General features: G+C 33.8%; 3 protein-coding genes across 12 annotated transcripts; 1 reads left to right on the forward strand and 2 right to left on the reverse strand.

Annotated features, from left to right (window-relative positions):
* Positions 1-945: 945 nt before the first annotated feature.
* LOC128182165 (uncharacterized protein DDB_G0286299-like) lies at positions 946-4,743 on the reverse strand. The gene is made up of 4 exons (XM_052850773.1): positions 4,230-4,743; positions 1,808-2,632; positions 1,466-1,569; positions 946-1,339 (listed from the first exon to the last, which is right to left on the reverse strand). The coding sequence occupies exons 1-4, from the start codon at positions 4,405-4,407 to the stop codon at positions 1,169-1,171; spliced, it is 1,278 nt and encodes a 425-aa protein (XP_052706733.1). The 5' UTR covers positions 4,408-4,743; the 3' UTR covers positions 946-1,168.
* A 204-nt stretch (positions 4,744-4,947) lies between these two features.
* LOC128180753 (uncharacterized) lies at positions 4,948-20,644 on the forward strand. Of its 9 annotated transcripts, XR_008243244.1 has the most exons (7): positions 4,948-5,153; positions 5,356-6,472; positions 10,375-10,434; positions 11,605-11,686; positions 18,911-18,987; positions 19,215-19,399; positions 19,635-20,644. XR_008243244.1 is itself a non-coding variant. In XM_052848904.1 (6 exons), coding segments are annotated over exons 3-6 (888 nt in total). In that variant the 5' UTR covers positions 5,019-5,153; positions 5,356-6,472; positions 10,375-10,432; the 3' UTR covers positions 20,259-20,644. The 9 variants fall into 9 exon arrangements, 4 of the variants coding, with proteins under 4 accessions (XP_052704861.1, XP_052704864.1, XP_052704863.1 ...); XR_008243245.1 differs by lacking the exon at positions 11,605-11,686; XM_052848904.1 differs by lacking the exon at positions 11,605-11,686 and having other exon boundaries at positions 5,019-5,153.
* LOC128180754 (uncharacterized) lies at positions 20,639-22,567 on the reverse strand. Of its 2 annotated transcripts, XM_052848907.1 has the most exons (4): positions 21,704-22,567; positions 21,421-21,597; positions 21,210-21,252; positions 20,639-21,104 (listed from the first exon to the last, which is right to left on the reverse strand). In XM_052848907.1, exons 1-4 carry the CDS (start codon positions 22,148-22,150, stop codon positions 20,737-20,739), a joined length of 1,035 nt encoding a protein of 344 aa, XP_052704867.1. In that variant the 5' UTR covers positions 22,151-22,567; the 3' UTR covers positions 20,639-20,736. The 2 variants fall into 2 exon arrangements, with proteins under 2 accessions (XP_052704867.1, XP_052704866.1); XM_052848906.1 differs by having other exon boundaries at positions 20,639-21,252.
* Positions 22,568-24,183: the final 1,616 nt, after the last annotated feature.

Genomic DNA, 24,183 nt, shown 5'->3' on the forward strand with positions numbered 1-24,183 from the left:
TTATTGTCAAGATATAAAATACTAATCTAAAACACCAAATATTGAAATGAAAATAAAATGTCTTCGTTCTGTTTATTTATGTAGCTGGAATAAATCTAAAATATCCTATAACTACAGTTTCGGTATCTGTAATCTCAAAGGTGCAGGATTTTCCCTAACAAACAAACAATTTTTAATAAAATTTCATTTAGCAGTAATTTCAGCATTTATTTTGCCATAAACTTTATGTGGGGCAATTGTGCAGATTCTGTAATCTTTATTCTCTAATTATGTGAATTATTGTAATGAAAAGTAACATTAATATAACATAAATAATATCCATGTGGAATAACATAGACACGCAGCTATTACGGAACGTAAAATGTTCATTTTTTTCTTAAATAAGTCCACAAAACCGTAAAATGTCGACCCGGGTTTGCCTACCCATTTTACCAACTTGGAAATCAACAATCGTCGATAAATTTCTAAATACTCATTGTTTTGCAGAAATATTTAGAGCGAATACAGTTATACTGATTGGTGACATATCCTGAAAATTTCATTGAGATTGGTTGATTGTTCACAAAGAAAATTGAAAAATATTGATCTGCCCCGGCTTTTATTTTGCCCCGGACCGGGTTTGCCTACCCATTTTACCAAGACTTCGTTGATCTGGGTCATTGACGTGTTACTATTTTGATGCCATATTTTCAAACACATAAACAATAAGGATTTTGATATTAACTAGCTCTAGCCTAGTACCCGAGGCCTTCCGAGTGCACTCGGAAGGCCTCGGGTACTAGGCTAATCAAGCTCCTAGGGGAGAATATGGGGGAATTAAAGACGGAAATCTCAGCCGGAAAATTTTATTATACAGGCGGGGGTGAGTCATTTAACCCCAAGGAACCCCAAGGAACCCCAATGATAGAAATTAATGACTATTAATACCCAAGGGGTCTCATTTGAGTTCACGGATCACCTCTTAGTACCCCAAGGACACCCCAAGGAAACCCTAGGATACCCCTACGAACCCCAATGATAGAAATTATTAACCACTGAAAATCCAGGGGTCTCATTCAAATCCAAGGCTCACCCCAAGGTACCCCCAATGATAGAAATTAATAGCTATTAATACCGAAGGGATCTCACTGGAATCCAAGGGTCACCTCCAAGTATCCAAAGGATACCCCTAGGAACCCCAAGGATACTCATAAGAACCCCAATAATAAAAATTAGTAACAAGTGATACCCCAGGATTGCTGTAATGAGACTCAATTTGTCTGTAAGGTGCGGTGAAGTCATGGTGATGTCCAGTCTGCTCCCAACTCTGCTGGTCACCACTGGTGTTCTCAAATGAGTTCTACATAAAAAATAAGTATATTGTAAAGTTTAAACATTCTATGTTAACACTAAAAATAAACACTCTGTGTTAACTTAAGTATCAATCTGACAGTGCATTTCCTATTATATCTGATTCAATACATACCTGTGGTTTATTTTGCTTTACAAAGTGGACTAAGTCTCTAATGTAAAGCTGGACTTCTGGTTTCATTAGTCCCTCCAGGACCTGCAGTACCTCACCAGATGGAACTGAAACAATGAGCTTAGTTATAAATCGTAGTATATGTTACAGAGAATCTAATAACATACTCTACCAGAATTGATGCATATATTTTTGCTCCAAAATTTTTAATTTAAAAAGATTTATAAGTTTCAATACATGAATGAATTAAATCAGAGTACCGGTAGTATCAAGTTAAAATAATTTACTTTTAAATAGAGGACTGTAAAATTATAAAATAAAACATTTTTTCTATGTATGACTTACTAGGCACTTGAGAAAAAGCTGAGATGTTAGGCCTCGTTAGTGACTGCATTGATTCATGGTCTGATGTAGCTGTTGCATTAACTGCATTCATGCAGACCTCCCATGTATCTGTCATGGTTAGAGATGATGCAGATGTTGACAATGGTACGGACCTTTTTTCAACAGATGTCTTGGATGCAGTGGGCTTTAACACTGGTAAGGCCAGCTCTGAAGGGGTACTCTCTGGGTCAACAGGTGTCTTGGATGCAGTGGGCTTTAACACTGGTAAGGCAGGCTCTGAATTGGTACTCTTTGGGTCAACAGGTGTCTTGGATGCAGTGGGCTTTAACACTGGTAAGGCTGGCTCTGAAAGGGTACTCTCTGGGTCAATCAAGTTAAAGTTGGAGACAGAAAATATGCCGTCAGTTTCTGGCAAGGTTGCTGGGACAGATGTAGAAAATTGACCAAAGAGATCGCTGCAATATTTGTTCTTCAAGGTCCTTAATCCTTCAGGCAGAGCTTCCAGTTTTTTGGACACTTTTTTTTGTTTTTCTGGCTGTTTTTTTGATGAATTTTCCTTCTTCTTTTCCTTCTCTTCATCTTTGTTTTCCTTGGAACCTTCCTTTTTTCCATCATCTTTCTTCTTCTTCTTTTTGGGACTCAGCGTGTCCTCTTGCTCCTCTGACTCCTGCATCTTTTTAGTTTTACACCTATGTCTTTTTTCGAAACTTTCGTCTGAACTCATTTCAAAAGAAAACAGCTCCTCTGGAACATCATTTAGCCCCTTCTGCTTTTTCAAGATTTTTGAATAAGCAAGTGTTGCAAATTTGTTCAAATTTTCTTCGTCTGAAAAACAAAAGGCTTGCTGTTAACTTTTTATAAAAAAAAAAAAAAGTGCAAAATTATGATATACCAGTAATACCTATGAGTTAAATTGATATTAAGTTTAGAGAGATGACGACAGCCTTCATTTTGTTTATTATTCTAGATCGAGGCATGAAAATTAGCGGGGATTATTGGTTGGTTAATGTATTAAGGCATAGGCATCGGAAGAGGGGGGGGGGGTTACCCCCCCCCCCCCCCCACTTTTTTTTGCAAAGTTAGACCCAACCATTAGGCACATAGCACCATAGAGTGTTCAGTGTTCAGCCCCCCCCCCCCCCTTTTAATCGCAGCAAACATAATTGTTCCTAAATTTACCTTGAAAAGATTGAATTTTTGAGAAGTTGGAGCCTTAGGTATACTAGCCCAAGTTTTGAAATAAAAAACATAATATACTTATGTATTCATAAAGATTTACAAATTAAATACACTAATTATATTTACTTAAAAATATGGTAATATTTTCCTACATGAGACACCCCCCTGTCAAGTAACTAACGTTAGTGTGTGCGTGGGGGGGGGGGGGGGTTATCGATGTTTACCCCCATGTATATTATGACATTTGTAATTCATAATCATAAAAGCAATGGTTGAGTTCAGAGGATTAGACAGCGGGGAGTCTAATCTACCAGTATTTATAGAGAAAGGGTCGGTTTATGTTCTAGATAAAACATAATGTTTATTGTTTTCATTGTGCATGGCATGTGTCATTGTAGTTTTAAGTGGGTGGACTGTTGCAAACACATGGCTACAGATCTGCCCATGGGGGTAGTTAAAAATCATAACTCCTGCCGTGCAATCTCCTACCGTGCTACGTACCTGTAACACCCCCCCCCCCCCCCCCCACACACACGTATCTGTGGTTTCCTTATCTAATACTATTGTTAAATTGTTTATAAAAACATCAGTGCATATGCACAGGTTAGTTTTCAAACAAAATCACAATCAGTGTTCATCACTCAGTACAATAAAACCTATAGTATTCGAAACCGTAACAAAAAACTTGTTTTTTTGGGGGGGGGGGGGGGGGGGGCAGAAATGATTAATCGCCAAAATGTCATGTTTACTTAACATGTTTAATAAAATCTTAAATAATTTGCAAAAATTTGTAAAAACAAACTAACATCTATTCTACCCTGTGGATTTACTTGTGCATTTATTAAAGAAACCATTTTAAAAAACATTATTGTTTCATCCTACATTAACTTCCGGTGTTACAATGTCACGTGACTAGAATTTTGGGCGGCGGATTCGAGAGTTCGAAATTAAAATCTGATACGGGATTCATAATTTGTTCATACTAATAAAATGCGCTTTGGAAATTTCTATTATGTACAATTCTAAATAAGTTTTTTTATTAATTCTAAATAACTTCTGTTGCCATGTATTTTATTCGAATGTTCAAGATGAATAACATTAATAGGTACATTAAATTAATACTGATACGTTCCTGAACTATATCCGTGTAGCTGCGTAAAATAATAAATTAATATATGTTCAACAAACTACAATCGTTACATGTTCTCTAATATCTTTAATAAAAGTATTCATTTTGACTTACCCCCAACTTTGATTATGGTTCCATGATAAAGGGATCGTTGTCCCGCGACTTTTCCTGGCCAGTACATTTCAACCTTTCCTCGTGGTTCCCAGTCGTCACTTACAAGTTTTAAACTCTTGTTGTTTTTCCCAACAACACTAAGACTGGCATCTTCGTTGAAGAATATACACGCAAACATTTTATCCGAGTTACATGTAAGTTAATGAGTTACAAGTAAAAACTGAGGAACAGTCGGGCGTTCATTTGAACTGATAACGAAGTGCGCATGCTGGACAGTGCATGTATCAAATAACACGCTGACCCATGCTGTGGATGACGGGGCGCTCACAGGTTTCTCTGCCGATAAAACAATAACAAAACCCCTCCGCATTATCTGTGGCCCCCATTTTCACCCTCCCGAAAATTTCCTCCAAGCTTTTCAGAAACCTGATCATAACGAAGATAAGACTTATAAACTGTACACGGAAAATAAACATGGATGGTTCGAAAAGGAAAAGAAAACTAGGTCCTTATAAAAAAGACCTATTAACTGATGACGCTATTGAAAAATATTTACCATCGGTAACAACCTACGAAGGAAATCTTAAATTGGATACATCTGAAGAATGCCTCAACATCGAAAATGTGGATTTCCCATCAACATCGAAATCTAAAGAAATGAAACTCAGCAAAGAACATTTGGTATGGTTTTTTTTTTCTTGTTTTCATTTATTTAACGTGATATCGGCTTTTTTAAAAATTTATTTCTTTATCTATCAATTATTTGTAATTGCAAGTGATGCATGCATTTTTCTGTTTAAGTGCATAATATAACAATCCGGATTTAATCGCGATAAGAGTTTAACACTTGTTTACCGAAATCTGTATCCGGTGTCGAATATCACAGCGATTATGTTTTCATAGTTTTTGAAATTGGTGAAACCTGTAAGTGTTATTAACAGTTGATTACTAAGAAACTTTTGATGATCAGTTAGTGTACATCTTTATTATCATTCAATACTCAATTTACAGTTGTTACAAAATCTTTAATCATAAGAAAAGTAGGATATTTTTAGGTACTAAATTTGACGTGCTGTTATTTATGTCTCTGGTGCATTCACTAACGCGATATTCTCTCGACTTTTAGCAGGTTTTGCCAGAATATACAGAAGAAACAGTTATTTGCAACCAGGTGCCACGCAATAATGAAGAAGACTTTGAGGAAATACCACCCCAAGCAGAAGTGGGCAATGATTTGAATGATTCTGATTCTGATTTAGACGAGTTGGATTTTGAGGACACCATGGAATCAATGTTTAACTCAGATGCAGAACTACACTTTGACGATGAATGTTTTGTTGGTGAAAGAGAAAAAAATGATGAAGATGAAGACCAACCCCTGTACCCCGAAGCTCCAATTTCACTAGGAACATTTATGCTGTTATTCACATCCTTCACCATGAAACACAGCTTAAGCAGTGATGGAATACTCCAGTTATTGAACATATTTTCGTATGTACTACCTAAAGGCCACACACTTTGCACCAGTTTGTATGACTACAAGAAATTTTTCACAAATCTTAGAAATCCATTGGTCAAACATTTCTACTGCCCACATTGTTTAGGCTATTTAAAATCATCAGCAGAACTTAAGTGTCCATACAGTGGCTGCGAGAAAGAACTAAATGACAATGAAGTTATGTACTTTTTGGAGATGCCAGTAGAGAGTCAACTAAAAATCTTATATGCACAGACTGGTTTTTATGAAAAACTGCAACATCGTTTTCGAAGACAGAGCAGAGATGGAATATATGAAGATGTGTATGATGGGAGTCTGTACAAATCATACTGGGAGAACGATGGACCTCTATCAAAACCAGAGAATATTTCTTTTACATTCAACACTGATGGAGCTCCAGTCTTCAAGAGCAGTAAAGTGTCGATATGGCCATTATTCATGGTGATAAATGAATTACCATACAAACTAAGAATGCTAAAAGAGCATATGATCCTAGCAGGACTCTGGTTTGGCCCCCATAAACCTAATATGGGAACCTACCTTTCTCCATTTCTGGACTGTTTTAAAAGGCTGCATGAGGGAATTCAGTGTTTTGCACCATCTCTCGGGACATTTATGTGCAAAGCTTATTTACTATTTGGCACAGCAGATCTTCCTGCTAGATGTCTATTATGTAATGGTGTCCAATATAATGGATCCTTTTCTTGTTGGAAATGCTTACAAAAAGGAGAGACTGCAAAGAGAGGTAAGGGACATACGCATGTATTTCCTTATATACCTGACCAACCAAAAGACCCCAGACGTACAGTACATGATGTGTGTCGAGATGCGCAAAAAGCCATGGACAACTTGGAAAAAAGGACATCAAATTACACTGTCAATGGTGTTAAAGGGCCATCTTGGTTGACTTTTTTCCCCAAATTTGACATTGTAAATGGCATAGCCATTGATTACATGCATGGGGTTCTGTTAGGAGTCCAAAAATTATTGTTGCGTTTGTGGTTTGCTCCTGAATTTAATTCAAAGCAATTTAGTATTTACAAGAAGGTCAAAGAAGTTGATGTTAGATTAAATAAATTGAAACCAACGTTAGATATCTCAAGGTTGCCTCGTTCAATTGAAAATGATTTGAAATATTGGAAAGCGTCAGAATATCGTAATTTTTTATTGTATTTTGGTGCACCAGTTTTGTGTGGTATTTTAGATATTCCAAGGTTCCAACATTTTGTGCTGCTTGTTAATGCTATATCTATTCTTTTAAAGCAAGGTTCAAATGAAAATGAAATTTCAGAGGCAGAAAAAATGTTATTTGATTTTTGTGCTGATTTTGAAATTTTATATGAAAAATGTTTTATGACTCTTAATGTACATCAGCTTGTTCATTTAGCTGATAGTGTCCGTTATTTAGGTCCTTTGTACACCCACAGCTGTTTTTCTTTTGAAGATAAAAATGGAAGTATTTTAAAAATGATTCAAGGTACACAATATATTGATAATCAAATCATAACTGGCATTTCCTTTGTTCAAAAATTACCAGAACTAAAACAAAAACTAGTCGCATCAATGTTTGAAGGTTCTGAATTGGAAAAGTTATTTAATTCTATTGAGTGCCCCAACTTGTTGAAAAGAGGGGAAATGATAGAGAAAGGAATGTATATTCTAGGAGGAATGAAGTTAAGAAATATATCTGACTTGGAATTTAGAAAACTCTGTGCTTTTTTAGAATATGTACCTCAACATGAAAAATTTTCTACATTCAAAAGAATTGATTTCAATAACCATATTATATATGGGTTAGATTATGCAAGAATGATGAAACGAGATAATTCTACAATGATGTACATGAATGAAAATATTTTGTGTTTTGGGCGTGTAAGATTTTTTCTCCTTGTTACCATACACGGACAGCGTACAGTTTTGGCTTTTTTAGAAAAACTCAAATGCAATTCTTATAACAGCAAATGTCAAATTCTTAAAGTAGAGAAAACTAATGAAACTGAATTTGTTGCCATGAGAAATGCCGTCAAGGACCCTGGATGCATTTTTCTAGAGGTTCAGGATAATAATGAACAAATGTGCTATGTGTGTCGTTATCTAAACAAATTGGAAAGTGATTAAGACTGATCATGCATGGGTCAAAACATAGTGGTTTAAAAATTTTGATACTTCATAGTAAGTTTTTTTCTCTGATTGATTTAATGACAGCAATTTTGTGATTTATCTGATGTCTTATTATTTTATTAAGATTTTTTTAAATGCATGTTTTTCATTATTATGGTTATATTATAAATGAATATGGTACAGAAATTCTATTAATAAAATATATCTAGTATATTTATGCAGTGTCTGATCTTATTTAGTTCCTTAAAATTCTAAGTCCATTTTACGCCTAGTCTGTTGAAGAAAAAATTCTAAGTCCCATTTTACGCTTCAAGCAGTAGAAAACTTCATAAGTTAGAATCCGAGAAGGAATAATTTCTGCTAAAATTCCAGGCGTAAAGATCGAGGCGTCATTTCATGCTAAGATTACTGCTCATTTCCACCTGGAATTCTTAAATTTTGGGGTGAAAATCTGACACAGAATTTATTAATTTCCGACTCCTGCTCATTTACGCCCGGAATGAACACTCTCCGCCTATATTTGAGCTGGATTCCGTCTACTTTCCAGGTGGAATCCACCTCAAATGTTCGTACGGGTTACTGGTTTTAATGGTGATTATTTGGAAGTTTCTCTGTATTTTTTGTTTCGAATTTGTTTAGAGTTTCTGGGGGCCTGGAAGGAGTCATTTTCACCCATCATATCCATAACTTCTGATGTTGTCTTCTTTTCCTTTGAAAGTTCATATGCCTTTTGGAGGATAACTGGGTCAGTCCTAATGTACTTTTCTTCTTTGTCTTTGGCATTTCCTTGAGCGATGGCTGTTTCTTTAAATTCTCCGCAGTATTCAACAATAGCAAAGTTGATTTTCTCCCTGAATTTGGATGGAACAGAATCAAAACATGTTACCCTTTTCCTGAATTGTAATTAAATTATGGTACATTTTATTTTAAAGTGTAGTTATTAATACCTTTTATACATAATGTAGCATTTAGTTTTTCTTTGCTTAATTTGATTGTTTTTTTAAATTATTAAACCATCAGGGAGATTAAAGGCCTTTTTAAACTGCCCAACATAAATACATGCAAAAAATAAACTAAAACAAGATTGGGGTGTTCTTCTAATTTTTGAGGATTACACATTTTGAGTGATGATAGTAGCTATGAATATTGAAAGAATGAGTAAAAAAATTAATTCATGTTTTATATGGGGTCAGTCTGGCTTCTTTCAAAGTGGAGCAAAGGAAGACTGCACTTAAGGACATGCAATATTTACAATGATGATAGATTTGCATTAAATTGTGTAAATAAGTCTGTCGTGCAATGTTGTACCTTTTCACATTTAAACATGTAAAGGCCTACCATGCTGCGTAGTATTTAATCCATAAAATCTATCTTTGTTTATCATAATCAAAATTGGATGAAATTATCTGTAATCATTTTTGTAGATATTTACATGTATTTCTCTATTCATATGTTGAAACAATAGAATATTTTGTTTTGGGTAGGGTTTATATTGAATGTTTGAAAAAGGGGAGGTGTTGGTCTTTAGGTTATACAAATGTGTTGTGCATGATATAATTATTTGTTGTCTGTCTGTCTCCCCCTCTCTCTCTCTATCTGAGTTTTAACGAGGCCGAGTACAAAACGAGTACGCACACTTTCGCACAGCGTTTTATTTGTATTGTGACGTCATCTTTTTGCTTTGTTGACGCCATGGCGTGATAGTTTCAACTGCAGATATTCAGCGAAATCTGTTGAAAATAGCTCGTTTGATGCGGAAAAAATTGATATTATATCGTGGAAAAAACATAAATGTCTCGAAGTATAAGTTATATTTGGGCTCGGGTCGAAAATGTGAAGAGGGTTCAGAAAGCCTAGCCCTTTGTCACGTTTTCTTAACCCGCCTATATATAGCTTAATTATATATTTCAAGACAGTAACCATGTATTTTATATTAATGACCCTTAATATGTGATGTTATATATTTTTCATTACTTCAATATGTCGGAATGTTTTAATAATACTCTAAAGATTAAAGACATTTCCTTCTCTGTCAAATAAAAAATAGCCATTAATATCTGACAAACTGGGAAATTTGGCATACAAAAAACAACTTTGATAAGACCCCTGGAACAAACCAGGAGGTAAAAGGTTTTTTTATGTAACCATTTGATGCCTTTTAGCAATAACTTTTATTTTATATGTAGAACATAAAAAGAAATCCCTAGGGCAGAAGTTTTAAAAAAATGTAAAAAACGTGCTAAACTGATACATTTCAAGCAAAATCCCATAGGGTCCTATGTTAAAAATTAACAAACTTTGAGATGGCCCCTTAAACAAACAGTGTGGTAAATGTAGTATCTTTTTATCTTAAAATAATAATTATATCAGTAGAGGTTCATGTAAAAAATTTCATTAAAAAATCTAGGGCAGAACAAATTAGACCCGGCCTCGTTAAACGTATGGCTGCTTTTGACATGAAATTGCAAATGTTGGGGATAGTGTGTTTGATACATGTAGAATTAAATTCAAAACCTTTCATTTTAGATACCATGTAAATTGAAACGGAACTTCATCAAAGACCCACAACAGTGAGACACACTTGATGTAAGTAAAATTATTTTCTTAATAATGATGTTTAATTACACTTGTTCAAGTTTAAAAGAAGGAACCTGCAAAAACTATATACTCAGTCTTTGACATGCAGATGATTAAGAATATTAAATATAGGGAAACTTTATATTGATTATACATTTACACAGACTTAGTGGGTATTTTTTGTTCTTCTAGATTTTGAACTCTAGTTAATTGTAGACTCTTTTCCATTGGATATGTTTTTCTATAATTTGGTTGAATTTGTTACCATAGTAACCATATACAAGAGTAAAAAAGACCTTATTAGCAAGTTTCTTTTCCCCATGACATATCATTAATGGGCAGGCACGTAGCATCGTTTTTGAAAGTGGGGGGGGGGGGGGCAGACTCATCCAAAAATTCTTGACAAGCAAAAAAAAAAAAGGCAAATTTGGATTTTCCCAAAATCTTCAAAAATCCTAATCCGGGGGGGGGGGGGGGGGGGCCTGGCGTAACATATCCAAAACTCTTTAATTTCACTCCTTCTTTCCTTATTGTTTACATACTGCCAAAAAAAGTGAGGGGCCAACTCCATGATAATTCAATTTTTTATATGTAAATTTTAAAAAATTTGTTGCTGCGAGAAAAAGTGGGGGGGCCACCCCCCCCCCCCCGATGGGTTAAATCATGGTGCATTTCTTCTGAAATAAATATTACACTTACACAATTAAAAACAACTCATCACTATGACATCATTATGGTGTCATAGGATCCATTGATGGATAGGGAAATTCCTATACTTTTCTATTTTACCTTTTTCATGGTATTTGAAAACAATTCTTTTTTTGTGCGATTAAAATTTGGAATCCTGGTTCTATATAGTGTCTAGAGTGAATATATAGGCTTAGATTGTAAATAACCACAGTGACTGTTTTATATTGGGTAAATCCCTTCAACTATTTTTAGAATCAGTAGGACAACAATGTACTGCCTTTAAGCAAAATAGTTCTTATACTTGCAGAGTGAATATACATTTATTGGGACATTTTAAATCAGACTGCTTAACACATGTCAGAAAAGATGATTTACAATTTTAAAAGCAAGTGTCAATATTGAATTATCATTTGAAGGAAAGAATTGAAATTGTTTGATGTACACCCTTTCCAAAACTGTGAAATTCCCTACATTTACTTTCATTTTCAGAGTTTTTCAATACAGACGCATTTGCCGTAAAACGAATCTGACTTCACACCAATTTTAACAGTAGAGAAACATCATTCAAGAGGTTCCGTTCCTTTTCACTGAACGAAAATTAGGGCTGGAGCTATGAACCTGAACATTAACATTACCGCCTATGGAAAATGCATTAGTGGACTATACCCAGATCAAAGACATAGACATGTTTGAATTTTTCAGATAGATGTAAATATTCACTTACGGCTTGACAAAGTATTATACTTCATCAGGTCGACTATAACAAAGTGTCATCATAAAAGCAAAACAACAGCCATTGCTTTAAGCTAATTAACTTGCTGAAAACACATTTTATTTAGGATGATTGATTGATTTTTTTCTTCAACAACTTTATTTTTTTAGGCTAAAATATTTATTTTTCGAAAACTATTCACCTGATTTGCACCAAATATTCAGGACTTATAGAGCATTGGAGGGGATAAATGTTTTTAGTTAAATTTGTTGATGCCGTCACTTCCGCTTTTAAGATATTTAAATTTAATGAAATTTTAAGTCCACTCAACTCCTCTGAAACTATTCCCGATAGAAAGTTGAAGTTTTCAAGGATAGTAGATGAAAGTCAGTAGATGTACCGCATTGTTTGAAAGTATGGATATTACGCAAGGCGTTGAAGCTCGCCTGAGGTCGAAAATTGGCACCAATTTTTTTTCACAAAATCTTTGCACATTTTCTGAAATATTTTTAAACCTGTAAATATTTTGTTAAAACATGTAATGCAAAAGTTGTTTCAATTTTCACGGGCTTTCATTTGATATCAAGAAAAAGGGCCTTTCTCCTCAAATAAGGGGCTCTAAATTTTTTTGGCAATATCTCTTTAATGAACACTTATTTGTTATCAATTAAAGAAGCAAAAATGTTCATTGTACAGCTGTTTATCTATACAGTAACATACCTAAGTCATATGATACGAAATAGGGGTTTCAAGGGGCCAGAAGTCCAAAACTTTAATCATTAATATCTAGAAAAGGAGAAATATTTTGAGAAGCAATGTAGAAGAAAAGTTGCTCAGAATAATGTTGTTAACAATATGATACCTTAAATTTGTTTGTTTGTGGCCCCAAGAGGGGTTGAAGGGTCGGTCCCTAAAACACAGTTGTTCAGATATCTATAGAACGGCTAACAATTCGTGAACACTTGTTGAACAAAAAATGTTTATATTTGCGAGACCTTTCATTTGATATCAAGAAAAAGGGACTGACCTCTCAAAATTAGGAGCCGGGAGGGAAACAAAGTCTTTTTGTAATAACTTTTTTAAGCTATAGGGTGAATTAACCATGCATCGGACACATATACCTTGGATCGGACAGCTTTGTTTATAAATATACAAATAAATGTGCATGCGCTCATGTGTTGTTTCGTATATTCCTGAATTAGAACAAATGAACTTAATCATTATTAAGAATTTGACAGTCACATTGTCAAGGAAATAGCAATATAGGCATCGTAAAATGACGTTAATTACGCCATTATTGAAAATTTACTTACTAAGATTTTACACTAAAGCATTATTTGAATGTTGTGCGTTTGATTGTGAATTAGTGAAAATGCACTCTCTGCATAAAATAATTAGAAATAAGTAAATTTTGAAACAAAATTTGATTAAAATAAGTTCAAGAAATTTGAACAATTAATGTCGAGGTCATTTTTGCACCACATGTTCATTTCACCATGGATCGGACACAAATTAACCATGCATCGGACAGTTTTCACTGCATGATTTCTTCTAATAATATGGAGATTATGTGCCCATTCCTTGTGATATACTTTTAATGTGAAGTTAAATAAAAATTTGAAAAATAATTGATACAAACATTTTCCTCGGACCATTTAAAAATCGAGTTTTACGGACACAGTCTTTTTATTATACTTGAAATTCCTGTAGGAGCTGGCACAATAAAGAACCCCTTATGATAAATATTCCTTTAAACAGAAGCAATAGTCTAAATTCCTATATGTAGATTTGAGGATTTACATTAAAAGAAATCTGATTAGCATTTGAATAAATTAATTTTTCCGAACCTTTGTATTTTTGCATTAAAACCAGAAAATCTTGTTATTTTTAATCTCTACTGTACTGCTATAGCTGTCCGATGCTTGGTAAATATTGTCCGTTCCATGGTGAAATAGTTCAACACTTCAATAATTTGCTTTATTTTCTACATTTTTTACAATTTCACAATTTTTTCTCCAATAATTAAGCAAGGGGGAAACATGTAACTTTTAAAACAAGTTTTATTTATATTTGGAAGATATTTGATGCGTGAACAAAGGGAAAAATCCAAAGGTATCCGATGCATGGAGAAATCACCCTAATTTGCTATTAATCATAATAGCAAAAATAAGAGCTTATGAAGCTTAATTTAAATCTGAAATCCGTTTTAAGATTGACGATGCATTACAAATATATATAGGTTTATAAAATTATTTTTTTTGGAAATTTAACAGTGTTATGTTCAAAGTAAAACTAACTCGTACCTAAAATAATTCGAAAATTGTTAAGTCGTACTTGAACACATTTGGATTTGGATTTGCTAAGTCGTTCTTAAAATTTATAAGGTTTTTAAGGCGTTGAGCTAATGCTCGGCAGCCTTCTAGCGATCGTCTTGATTGGCAATCGTCCAAAAATTCATGCTCTGCACCGCCTTTTAAATGCGTACATAAGAAATAAGATCCTTAAAGTATTAAACACATTAGAAGATTTTTATTCAACTTAATTGTGTACAAAAAATCCTCAACACATTTTGATTTGGATTTGCTAAGTCGTTCTTAAAATTTATAAGGTTTTTAAGGCATTGAGCTAATGCTCGGCAGCCTTCTAGCGATCGTCTTGATTGGCAATCGTCCAAAAATTCATGCTCTGCACCGCCTTTTAAATGCGTATAAGAAATAAGATCCTTAAAGTATTAAACACATTAGAAGATTTTAATTGTGTACAAAAAACCCAACTTTGCCTCTCTGGTTATTGACAACTCATTGCATAAGTATAAATATGCTTAATCAAGAAATGGCGGATGAATACAATAAGGTGTAAACCACTAAATATTATTTTAGTTTATCGCTTACATTTTAATTGTAGACCGTGCCCGATAGATATAAAATTTTATATGTAAATTTATTTGTTATCGGACACGGTCTCCAAAATAAATGTAAGCGACAAACGTATCTAATGAAATAAAAACGATAATGCAGTTGGTTTGGTCGAGTATTTTAGATAGCACGTGTTGTGGATTTGTTTGTAAACAACCATACTATAGGTAATCTTGTTTCAAAAGGGAATTGAAATAAATAAAAGTATGTTTTATTTTTATATTTAGGGACACACTGTTAATGTATTCAAATTATGAACCTTTGAAAAATGTTCAAAGATTGTTTTAAGCAGAAAGAAATTTTAGGTCACCTGAGTCACTCAGGTGACCTATTGCAATTGATCTTCGTCCGTCGTCGTGCGTCTGTGCGTCGTGCGTTAACAATTTTACATTTTTAACTTCTTCTTGAAAGCTACCAGGCCAATCGTTACCATTTTTGGTGTGAAGCATCTCTATGGTAAGAAGAATCTAAATTGTGAAATTCATGGCTCTACCACCCCTGGGGTGCCACAGGCGGGGCCAAATATGCAAAAAAAGCCAAATTTTCAAAAATCTTCTTCTCTACTCCCACGCATGTGAGGAAAAAACTGGTTGCATGGTTATGTTGTCCATGAAGCCATCTACCAAAATTGTGAAATTTATGGCCCCTGGGTCAGGGGTTCTGGCTCTAGGGTGGGGGCCAATATGGCCATATAGTAAAAATGTATTAAACCTTAGAAAATCTTCTTCTCTACTCCCATATATATTTTTAAAAAACTAAATGCATGATTATGATGTCCATTAGACCCTCTATCAAAATTGTGAAATTCATGACCCCTGGGTCAGGGGTTCAGGCTCTAGGGTGGGGCCAATATGGCCAAATAGTAAAAATGTATTAAATCTTAGAAAATCTTCTTCTCTACTACCATAAATATTTGTTAAAAACTAAATGCATGATTATGATGTCCATGAAGCCCTCTACCAAAATTGTGAAATTCATGACCCCTGGGTCAGGGGTTCAGGCTCTAGGGTGGGCCAATATGGACAAATAGTAAAAATGTATTAAATCTTAGAAAATCTTCTTCTCTACTATCATATATATTTGTCAAAAACTAAATGCATGATAATGATGTCCATGAAGCCTTCAACCTAAATTGTGAAATTCATGACCCCTTGGTCAGGGGTTCAGGCTCTAGGGTGGGGCCAATATGGTCATATAGTGCAAATGTATTAGATCTTAGAAAATCTTCTTCTCTACTATCATATTTATTTGTCAAAAACTAAATGCATGATAATGATGTCCATGAAGCCCTCAACCTAAATTGTGAAATTCATGACCCCTGGGTCAGGGGTTCAGGCTCTAGGGTGGGGGCCAATATGGTCATATAGTACAAATGTATTAAATCTTAGAAAATCTTCTTCTCTACTCCCATATATATTTTTAAAAAACTAAATGCATGATTATGATGTCCATTAGACCCTCTATCAAAATTGTGAAATTCATGACCCCTGGGTCAGGGGTTCAGGCTCTAGGGTGGGGCCAATATGGTCATATAGTACAAATGTATTAAATCTTAGAAAATCTTCTTCTCTACTCCCATATATATTTTTAAAAAACTAAATGCATGATTATGATGTCCATTATGATGTCCATTAGGGTTTTGACTCTAGGGCAGGGCCAAAATGGATGTATAGATGTTAATGCATATAACGTTAAAAAATTATTTTCTTTACTCCCACACACCTGAAAGGAAAACTGAATTCATGATTTTGTAGACCAGATCTTTTAGTTTTTCACCAAAATAATAGGTTTCACAGTTCTTTTTGAAATGTGGTCGTCATTACAAATTTATAATTTTTTACTCCAGTATGAAACCTAATTAATTAGATGCATATATGAGACTCCATGACAAGTTTGTGTATGGGATATATGCTACTCGGGTGACCATTAAGGCAAATTGACCTCTTGTTTTTTTTTTACTTTGAAGTTTCTCAATTTTTGTAACCATGATGAGTTATTGTATTATAAACGCATCACTACCTATTTTATAAGGGAATATACTAAAAAAATATTTTAAAGCAGCACAAAATATAATTCATTTACTTTTTTATTCTAATTTTATTTGATATACGACTTTTAGTACAAAAATTTAAATTATTGATATCATTTTATATAAAAGAAAATGTCAGCTCGATGCCTTTGTTGCCTTTCCGGCCTTTGATTTTTATTTCGTACTTATATTCATTCGGCTTTTGTTTACTCGTACCAAGAATAGTTTTATTTTTTCCCTTTTGTATTAGTTACTTATGTTTATTGGTTTAAGAACTCTGCTTCTTAGAAGTACTTCAAGAGCGTTTTCTCGTCGAACTCTAGTTTCGACTCGGGTCGCGAGAGTGCGACATAAACAGCGAGAGTTTGAGCCCGGTGTACCAGGGAATACTGTCGCTAGTGAATATGGTCGCTCTAAAAATAGAATTAGAAAACGGTAGCCATGCAATTCGACCCTTCCATAGTTCGACACCAATACATTTGATGTACTTCTGTACTAGATATAGCCATATCAGATTGTTAAAAAATAAATATCTTTAAAAAGGAAACGCAAAAAAACCCAATAGAATTTATAAAACGTTGGCTTAATTTAACATCGAGATCGGTATACACTCGGATGTCGTGATCGTAGAAAGAGTTAGTAAGTTTGATTTCTGAAACTTAATTGATTATTCTTAATGGATTTTGCCTTTATTAGATATCAAATGTTTATGAATATATTCGTGAAACAAATTTAAAAGCATAAACATACATTAAAACTCAATTCATAAGAGAAACCGTTCGAATTTTCTACTTTCAGTTTGTGTTTTACCATGTTTACATGGTAGATTAATCTCGATAACAGTTTTCACATACAAAAAAAATTTATAAACATTTCAATGGGTATGTTTGCGTTTTATTTCTGGTTATTTTGTTGTATTTACAGTTGTTAAAGATAATTTCGTTTCATGTTAATGATTCTAAAAAAAAAAAGCTCATTAGTTCGCAGTTCAAAATTTTTCGTGGATTACATTTTGTTAGATTTTTTAAATTGTTTTTCTTAACTTAGTACAGAATAATTATAATGTGTTTAAGGGGCATGGTCACGATTTGGTCAAATTCTATTTTTATAATTTTATTATTCACAATGCTGTAAGAATGCATTTCTAATGATCAAATGACATTTGAGAATCAGTTGTAGAGTTATAAGCAAGATAAGGTCTCATAAGTATTTCTCATGTAAACAGGCTCGAGTCCTGTTATTCTTTACATAGGTTCAATTTACCTGTGAAAAATTCTTTTTCAATCTGATTTGTCCATCTGCTTATTCATTTTAAGCTTTAATAAACAGTCCCAAACATTCAAGAATTTGTAATTATCTTGGTCACATTTTCCCCGATTATACATGTAATTCATTTAGCTCTGTGAACGAGCTATAAATAGAGAAATAAAAATATCCCATCCAAATATTCTCTGGCCTAAAACATGAAACATGTACTGTATATGTACTGAACTAGTACATAAAATTTAGTTAAATTAAATAAAAAGAATTAAATCGAGTTTAACTCTCACACGATGCAGGGTTTGATAGAGTAAAGATGGCGTCACGCGGTAATAACAACATGTGAGTGTATCTTTGTTTCTTTTATTTCAAAATGGCAAAAGGATTTTGAAAGGTTTTTAATCGTTATATAGAACTTAAAAAAATATTTTTACTATTTTATAATGTATTCAAGAATGATCGGCAACGTAAGTTCGTCTCGTGACCTTATATTTAGTTATAATGAATAGGGATATCGCATAAAAAAATAAAAAATGTTAATGAATATGTTGAAAACATTTTCTTGTATAAAATGCATGAAGAACAGGGCAAAAAAACAACATGTCAGTTCTATTACCGATTTAGAAGTACTCGTACATGTACATGCCGGCAGGTAGCACGTAGCATCGTTTTTGAAATGGGGGGGGGGGGGGTTAGATCCATCCAAAAAATCTTGACAAGCAAAAAAAAACCAAACAAAAAAAAAACCCCAACTTCCTAAAAATCTTTGCTGCGACAAAAAAGTGGGAGTGGACAACCCCCCCCCCCTTGTTGCTACATGCCTGACATTGTAATTTTTATATCCATTTTCAGGGTACAAAATCTTTTATCCATTTTCAGGGTACAAATTGAGATAGATGGGCAATACTGTCTGCTTGATGAGAGTCTGGCTACCGTTTTTCTTTCAGAAGATGGTGGTATGTATACAATTTTAATTTCATTCCATAAATATATAATTATAGCAACATTAAGTCATTATGACTAATAGACATAGGATGATTTAAAAAATCAATATAAAAGATCAATAAAACATTTTACCAAGGCTAAAGTTCTCGAGTCAGTGGCAAACAAACAATATTTTGATTTGGATTTTGTTTAAATAATTTTTATTTCATATCAATAACATCATTTTCATATTAAACAGATCCGGAGACAAAGAGGGCCATTAGGGAGGCACTTTCAACTAGTCACAAGAATTCCACTTCCCTAGATACATCAACTTCTTCTGGAGCATCAACTTCGCGTGTATTTGAGACCATCCCTTCTTGCTCAGCGTCATCAGAATCTGCATCATCTGGCCATTCTACACCCTCCAGTTCTGACTCGCAGGTAGATTGGAATTTTGTAGAAAATCATTCCGAGAAACTCATACCGGACAAAAATCTTGACTTTTTATTAATGTCTACTTGCGCGAGTACAAAGTGCTTTTCCTCATTTTTGTCACAATCATACTCTAGATCTGAAGAAGATCTCGCATGTTCTGAAATCAGAGTATCTAATGATATCAAATTAACACTTCATGAGTTTCATATTCTACTCACTGAAAAACTTACTTTACTTACAGAACACAATGCATGTTTGGAAGGAAAGTGAAGAACGATTTTTAATTGATTTAAGGCTTCAGAGGGAGGACAAATTTTCAGGCACAAAATCTCATGATGTTCTTTGGGGAGAAATAGCAAATGAAATGAAAAAAAATGGCATACATGTTTCCAAAACACAACTGATCAATAGATGGAAGGCATTGAAAAAAAAATACAAAGAAATAAATGATGAAAATAACAAAACCGGCAATAAAAAATATTCCTGGAAGTATTTAGAGCAGTTCAGTGAGGTGTATGGCAATAAGGCCTCCACAAAGGTAGCTGTGTCCTTTGACACAGGACGCTCCAGGGATAAACTTAAAATCAATACAGAATTGGACAAGGATGAAGATGTATCAGCTGCTCCTGAAGAAGAAGAAGATAAGCAGTCTACATCAAGTGACACAGGTTCCAAATCCACAACTCGTGCTAAAACTACGAAATTAAAATCAACAAAAAGCAAGATATCCGAAAGCACCAAATTAATTGAGAATATCCAGGAACAAAACAGGGAACTTATGAACTCCATGAAAACACAACATGAAGACAAAATGCGATGCATTGATCGAATGCTCGAAATGTTGGAAAAGTCTTTGGACAAATAATTAACTCCACAATGTACACAATTTTAGGTTTTACTTGAAGTAAACACTTCATGGTTTTGTGCAAATTGAACTGTACTAAAATTTTGATGAACATCAAACCATTCATTTATTCTTCCAGTGGTAGTGATTACTATTGTAATTCAGATATGACAATTTTTCAAAATACTGATGTTATGGACATAAGCACTTAACTGATTTCTCAAATGAAAATACATTTAAATAGGTTCAACAAGTCAAACATGTTAGAAAGACTTGTCCTAATTCAAATTGTGTCCTGGGCCTCTTTTGTTTTTTGTTTTTGTTTAAATATACATTGTATTGTTGACATTTTTCTGTTTTGTTTTATTTGTTCTTTCACAAAAAGTGAATAAAAGATTGACAACACTTCTGAAATCTTTTAATATCTTTAATATAATTTTTGTGTGCAACATACGCTAGAAAACCATAATCATTTCAAAAACTGTTTCAAATAAAGTATTTACAATGGCATTGTATTCATTAACTGCTGTCTGAATAATGCTCCATCCCTTCCATCAACAAAAATGTTAGGGTAGGCATTAGGATGTCTATCGTCATCATTGTCTATAAACGCTTCGACGTCATCATGATGCAAAACACATAAATTGTGCAAAATGCATCCTGAAATAATCAGTGAAACTATACGAGACAGCTTTCGAACAGATATTTCTCGAAACCTTCGAAACCTTCCTTTTAAGTGTCCATACACCCGTTCAACAATTTGTCTTGCCACAGACAGCCTTTGATTAAATCTTCGTTGCTGTGCATTAAGTCTTCCATTATCTCGGAAAGGTGTCATCAACCAATTCCTCAATGGATAGGCACTGTCTGCAATAATAAATTTTCCATGCATAACACATTGTCCATTTTCGGCTATGTCAAACAAAGAGGAATTTCTGAGAACACGTGCATCGTGTGTGCACCCAGGCCAACCTGTGTAAGCATCTCTTATCAACATGTCACAGTCTGCAACAACCTGTATATTTTAGAGAAAAAAAACAATTTTTAAGGTCTTCATTCTACATTTATATGTAATCAGTAAAGTAAGAGTTTCGTACAGTTTAAAGTTACCTGGTTTATTGATGATAAAATAGTTTACATCATGTAAACACACAGTAAAAATATGCTTTACATGTATCAGTACCTGTAGCTGGATTGAAGGGAAGTTTTTTCGGTTAAAATAATCTTTGTCACCACCAGGAGCTGAAGATAACCGAATATGGGTTCCATCTAAACAGCCAATAATACCAGGTAATCCAGACTGGAGTTGAAATTGTCTTGATATGGCTTGTTGTGTGTTTGCATCTGGCCAGTTTATCACCTAGAATTTTACAACATGCATGAATGAAAACCTTTACTCACCAATTATAAGTATTAGGGTTGAAAATTATTTTTTTTTAAATTCTTAACCACGAATATTAACTTACGTTAACCAAGTTTTCGTTTACTGTTTCTGACACAGCCATTATAATTTCATGAACTGTCGTTGTGCCGATTGCAAATGTATTGCTAACTTCTCGTAACGTTTCCTGATTTGCCATATACCACAGAAATACCAAAAGTTTTTTCTCGGGCAGGATAGGCTCTACACCACCGGGCCATGCATTATCATCTGTGAGAGAATGTACAATCGAGTTCATGATCAAATAAAAAATTTCTGGGTTCACTCTGAAATGTCTGAGAAATTGCTTGCTATCAAACTGTGGCACAATGTTTTCTGAAAAGCCTTCGAGTCTTGGATTATAACGACGCCGCTCTAGGTTTAAGATAATTTGCATGATCCATGTCTGCTCCATCGCAATGAAAATAAAAATGTCTGTTTCATCCTCAATAAATAAGTCTTCGTTCAACTGTGCTTTGATAACTTCCTCCATTTTGGAGAGTCTCAGTAGTCAAGGAAAGTCATTCCCGTCTAACTCTGCGTGCGCATCTCGAGTTTTGTATCCCGGGGACGAGCACGACGAGAAAACGCTCCTAGCTTTACTTTCGACATTAACAGAAGACCCACTCGTTGCTTTTCAACGAGCTTTGCTCTAGTTATTTTTATTATTTGTTTTCAACACTGACAACAGTGCCCCTTTTAATTCTTTTATAATATAAAAACATATGTGAACAAAATAAAATATAGTTCATGTACTTTTGAGACTTTTTTACATTTAAATATATAGAGAATATCTTACAAAATATTCTGGTTTTCAGTCCAAAAAGCAGTTACTTGTGTGAAAGCACAGGTTGTGCAGATTAAACTATGATTCCCTAGAGAAAAGTGGGGCCACAAAATGGGGGGGGGGGGGGGGGGGGGGGTGGTATATAGGAATAGAGAAAAATCTTATTACAGGTACAGCAACAAAATAGGCTTGGTATTTACCAAAAAAATGTGTGGATAAAAATTGACAGATTTTAATTTATATTAGGAAGGTCTACTGTACTAAGTTGTCAAGATATTTTGATTTTGATACTGTTATTTAATTTGATCAGAGTTAAGGCTATTGGGTATATCCCTCTAACTATTTTTAGAATCGGTAGGACAACAAAGTAGTGCCTTTAAGCAAAATAGTCCCTATACTTGCAGAGTGTATATACATTTATTGGGACATTTTAAATCAGAATGCTTGACACATGTCAGAAAAGAGGATTTTCAATTTCAAAAACAAGTGTCAAAATTGAATTATCATTTGAAGAAAAGAATTGAAATTGTTTGATGTACACCCTTTCCAAAACTGAGAAATTCCCTACTTTTACTTTCATTTTCAGAGTTTTTCAATACAGACGCAATTTGCCGGAACACGAATCTGACTTCAAACCACGAAATTTTAACAGGAAAGAGACAATTTGATGAGCTTTCATTCAAGAGGTCCCTCGTTGCTGAACGAAAATTAGGGCCGGAGCTATGAACCCTAACGTTAACATTACCGCCTATGTATTATATTATATATAATATAGTTGAAAAAGAACACGCTGACAGATTCAATTACAAAAAACTAAAAACATTAGAAGCAGAATTAGATTCCTTGTATGATAAAAAAAAAGCCTAGGAAAACATAATCAGGCGTCTGTAATTAAAGAAATAAAATCAGAGCCTCGAGGAATTAAAAATAAACAAAACGAATGCAATATTGGGTGGAATGCTTATGTTTTATCAAAATCTTTTTACAAGTAAAAATATTCCAATTGAAAATCTGTCGGAAATAAGCGAAAATCCTAAAATTTCTATCATCGTTATTTAAGGTAGCTCGCGGGTTTACCTGCTTGTGAGAAAACCTACCTTGAAAATTTGTCCACGTGATCCATAGGTTTCATAGTTTTATTTCTGAAATTTATTTAAGATTCGTCTGCGCGGTAATATTGTTATCGTGTTTCAAATACAGTGTCATTAATAAAATCAAGCAACGCTATTTCAATGAAATATATAGTAAAATGCACATTTTAACCGAGAATCGCATTACAAAACTATGCTCCAAACTTTTAAACGATTCAGACGAAATTAATCATACTCAACACAAAAACAGAGGAGATAATTATGAATCAATTCATAAAAAAATATCAGTATGTGTTCTCGGCCAATTTTTGGCAAAAAAACTTTAAAGATTTAAAAGATTTCTCAAAACCCTATATTTTCATTACGACGTTAGCCTAACGTCATCATTTCCTTACTTCTTAGAACACCAAAATTGAAATGCATTTATTGACAAGACTAGCTGTTTAACACATTTTAGAACATGTTAATGCTTATTAGGCATAATTATGAATGTTATTTAAAAATGCAATCAATGTAAGGCTGTAAAGATACAGAAAATTGCTATTTTTGTTTTTATGAAACTCTGAGTCAATCAATGCAAAAATAAAATGCGAGGCAACTACTGACATTATAAGTAAGTAATCGAATAAAACAGGTATCTCAAGCCAA

This window comes from Crassostrea angulata, chromosome 4 (genome assembly GCF_025612915.1).
Source record: "Crassostrea angulata isolate pt1a10 chromosome 4, ASM2561291v2, whole genome shotgun sequence".
Taxonomy (NCBI): Eukaryota; Metazoa; Mollusca; class Bivalvia; order Ostreida; family Ostreidae; genus Magallana; species Magallana angulata.

Excerpts from the sequence above, each read along its gene's own strand:
- LOC128182165 (XM_052850773.1), bottom strand. The coding sequence starts at position 4,407 with ATGTTTGCGTGTATATTCTTCAACGAAGATGCCAGTCTTAGTGTTGTT. Across the intron at positions 2,633-4,229 it reads AACCATAATCAAAGTTGGGG|ACGAAGAAAATTTGAACAAA; the intron begins GTAAGTCAAAAT and ends TTTGTTTTTCAG. Across the intron at positions 1,340-1,465 it reads TAAAGCAAAATAAACCACAG|AACTCATTTGAGAACACCAG; the intron begins GTATGTATTGAA and ends TTTTTTATGTAG.
- LOC128180753 (XM_052848901.1), top strand. The coding sequence starts at position 5,512 with ATGGAATCAATGTTTAACTCAGATGCAGAACTACACTTTGACGATGAA.
- LOC128180754 (XM_052848906.1), bottom strand. The coding sequence starts at position 22,150 with ATGGAGGAAGTTATCAAAGCACAGTTGAACGAAGACTTATTTATTGAG. Across the intron at positions 21,598-21,703 it reads TAAACGAAAACTTGGTTAAC|GTGATAAACTGGCCAGATGC; the intron begins GTAAGTTAATAT and ends GTAAAATTCTAG. Across the intron at positions 21,253-21,420 it reads TCCCTTCAATCCAGCTACAG|GTTGTTGCAGACTGTGACAT; the intron begins GTACTGATACAT and ends TAAAATATACAG.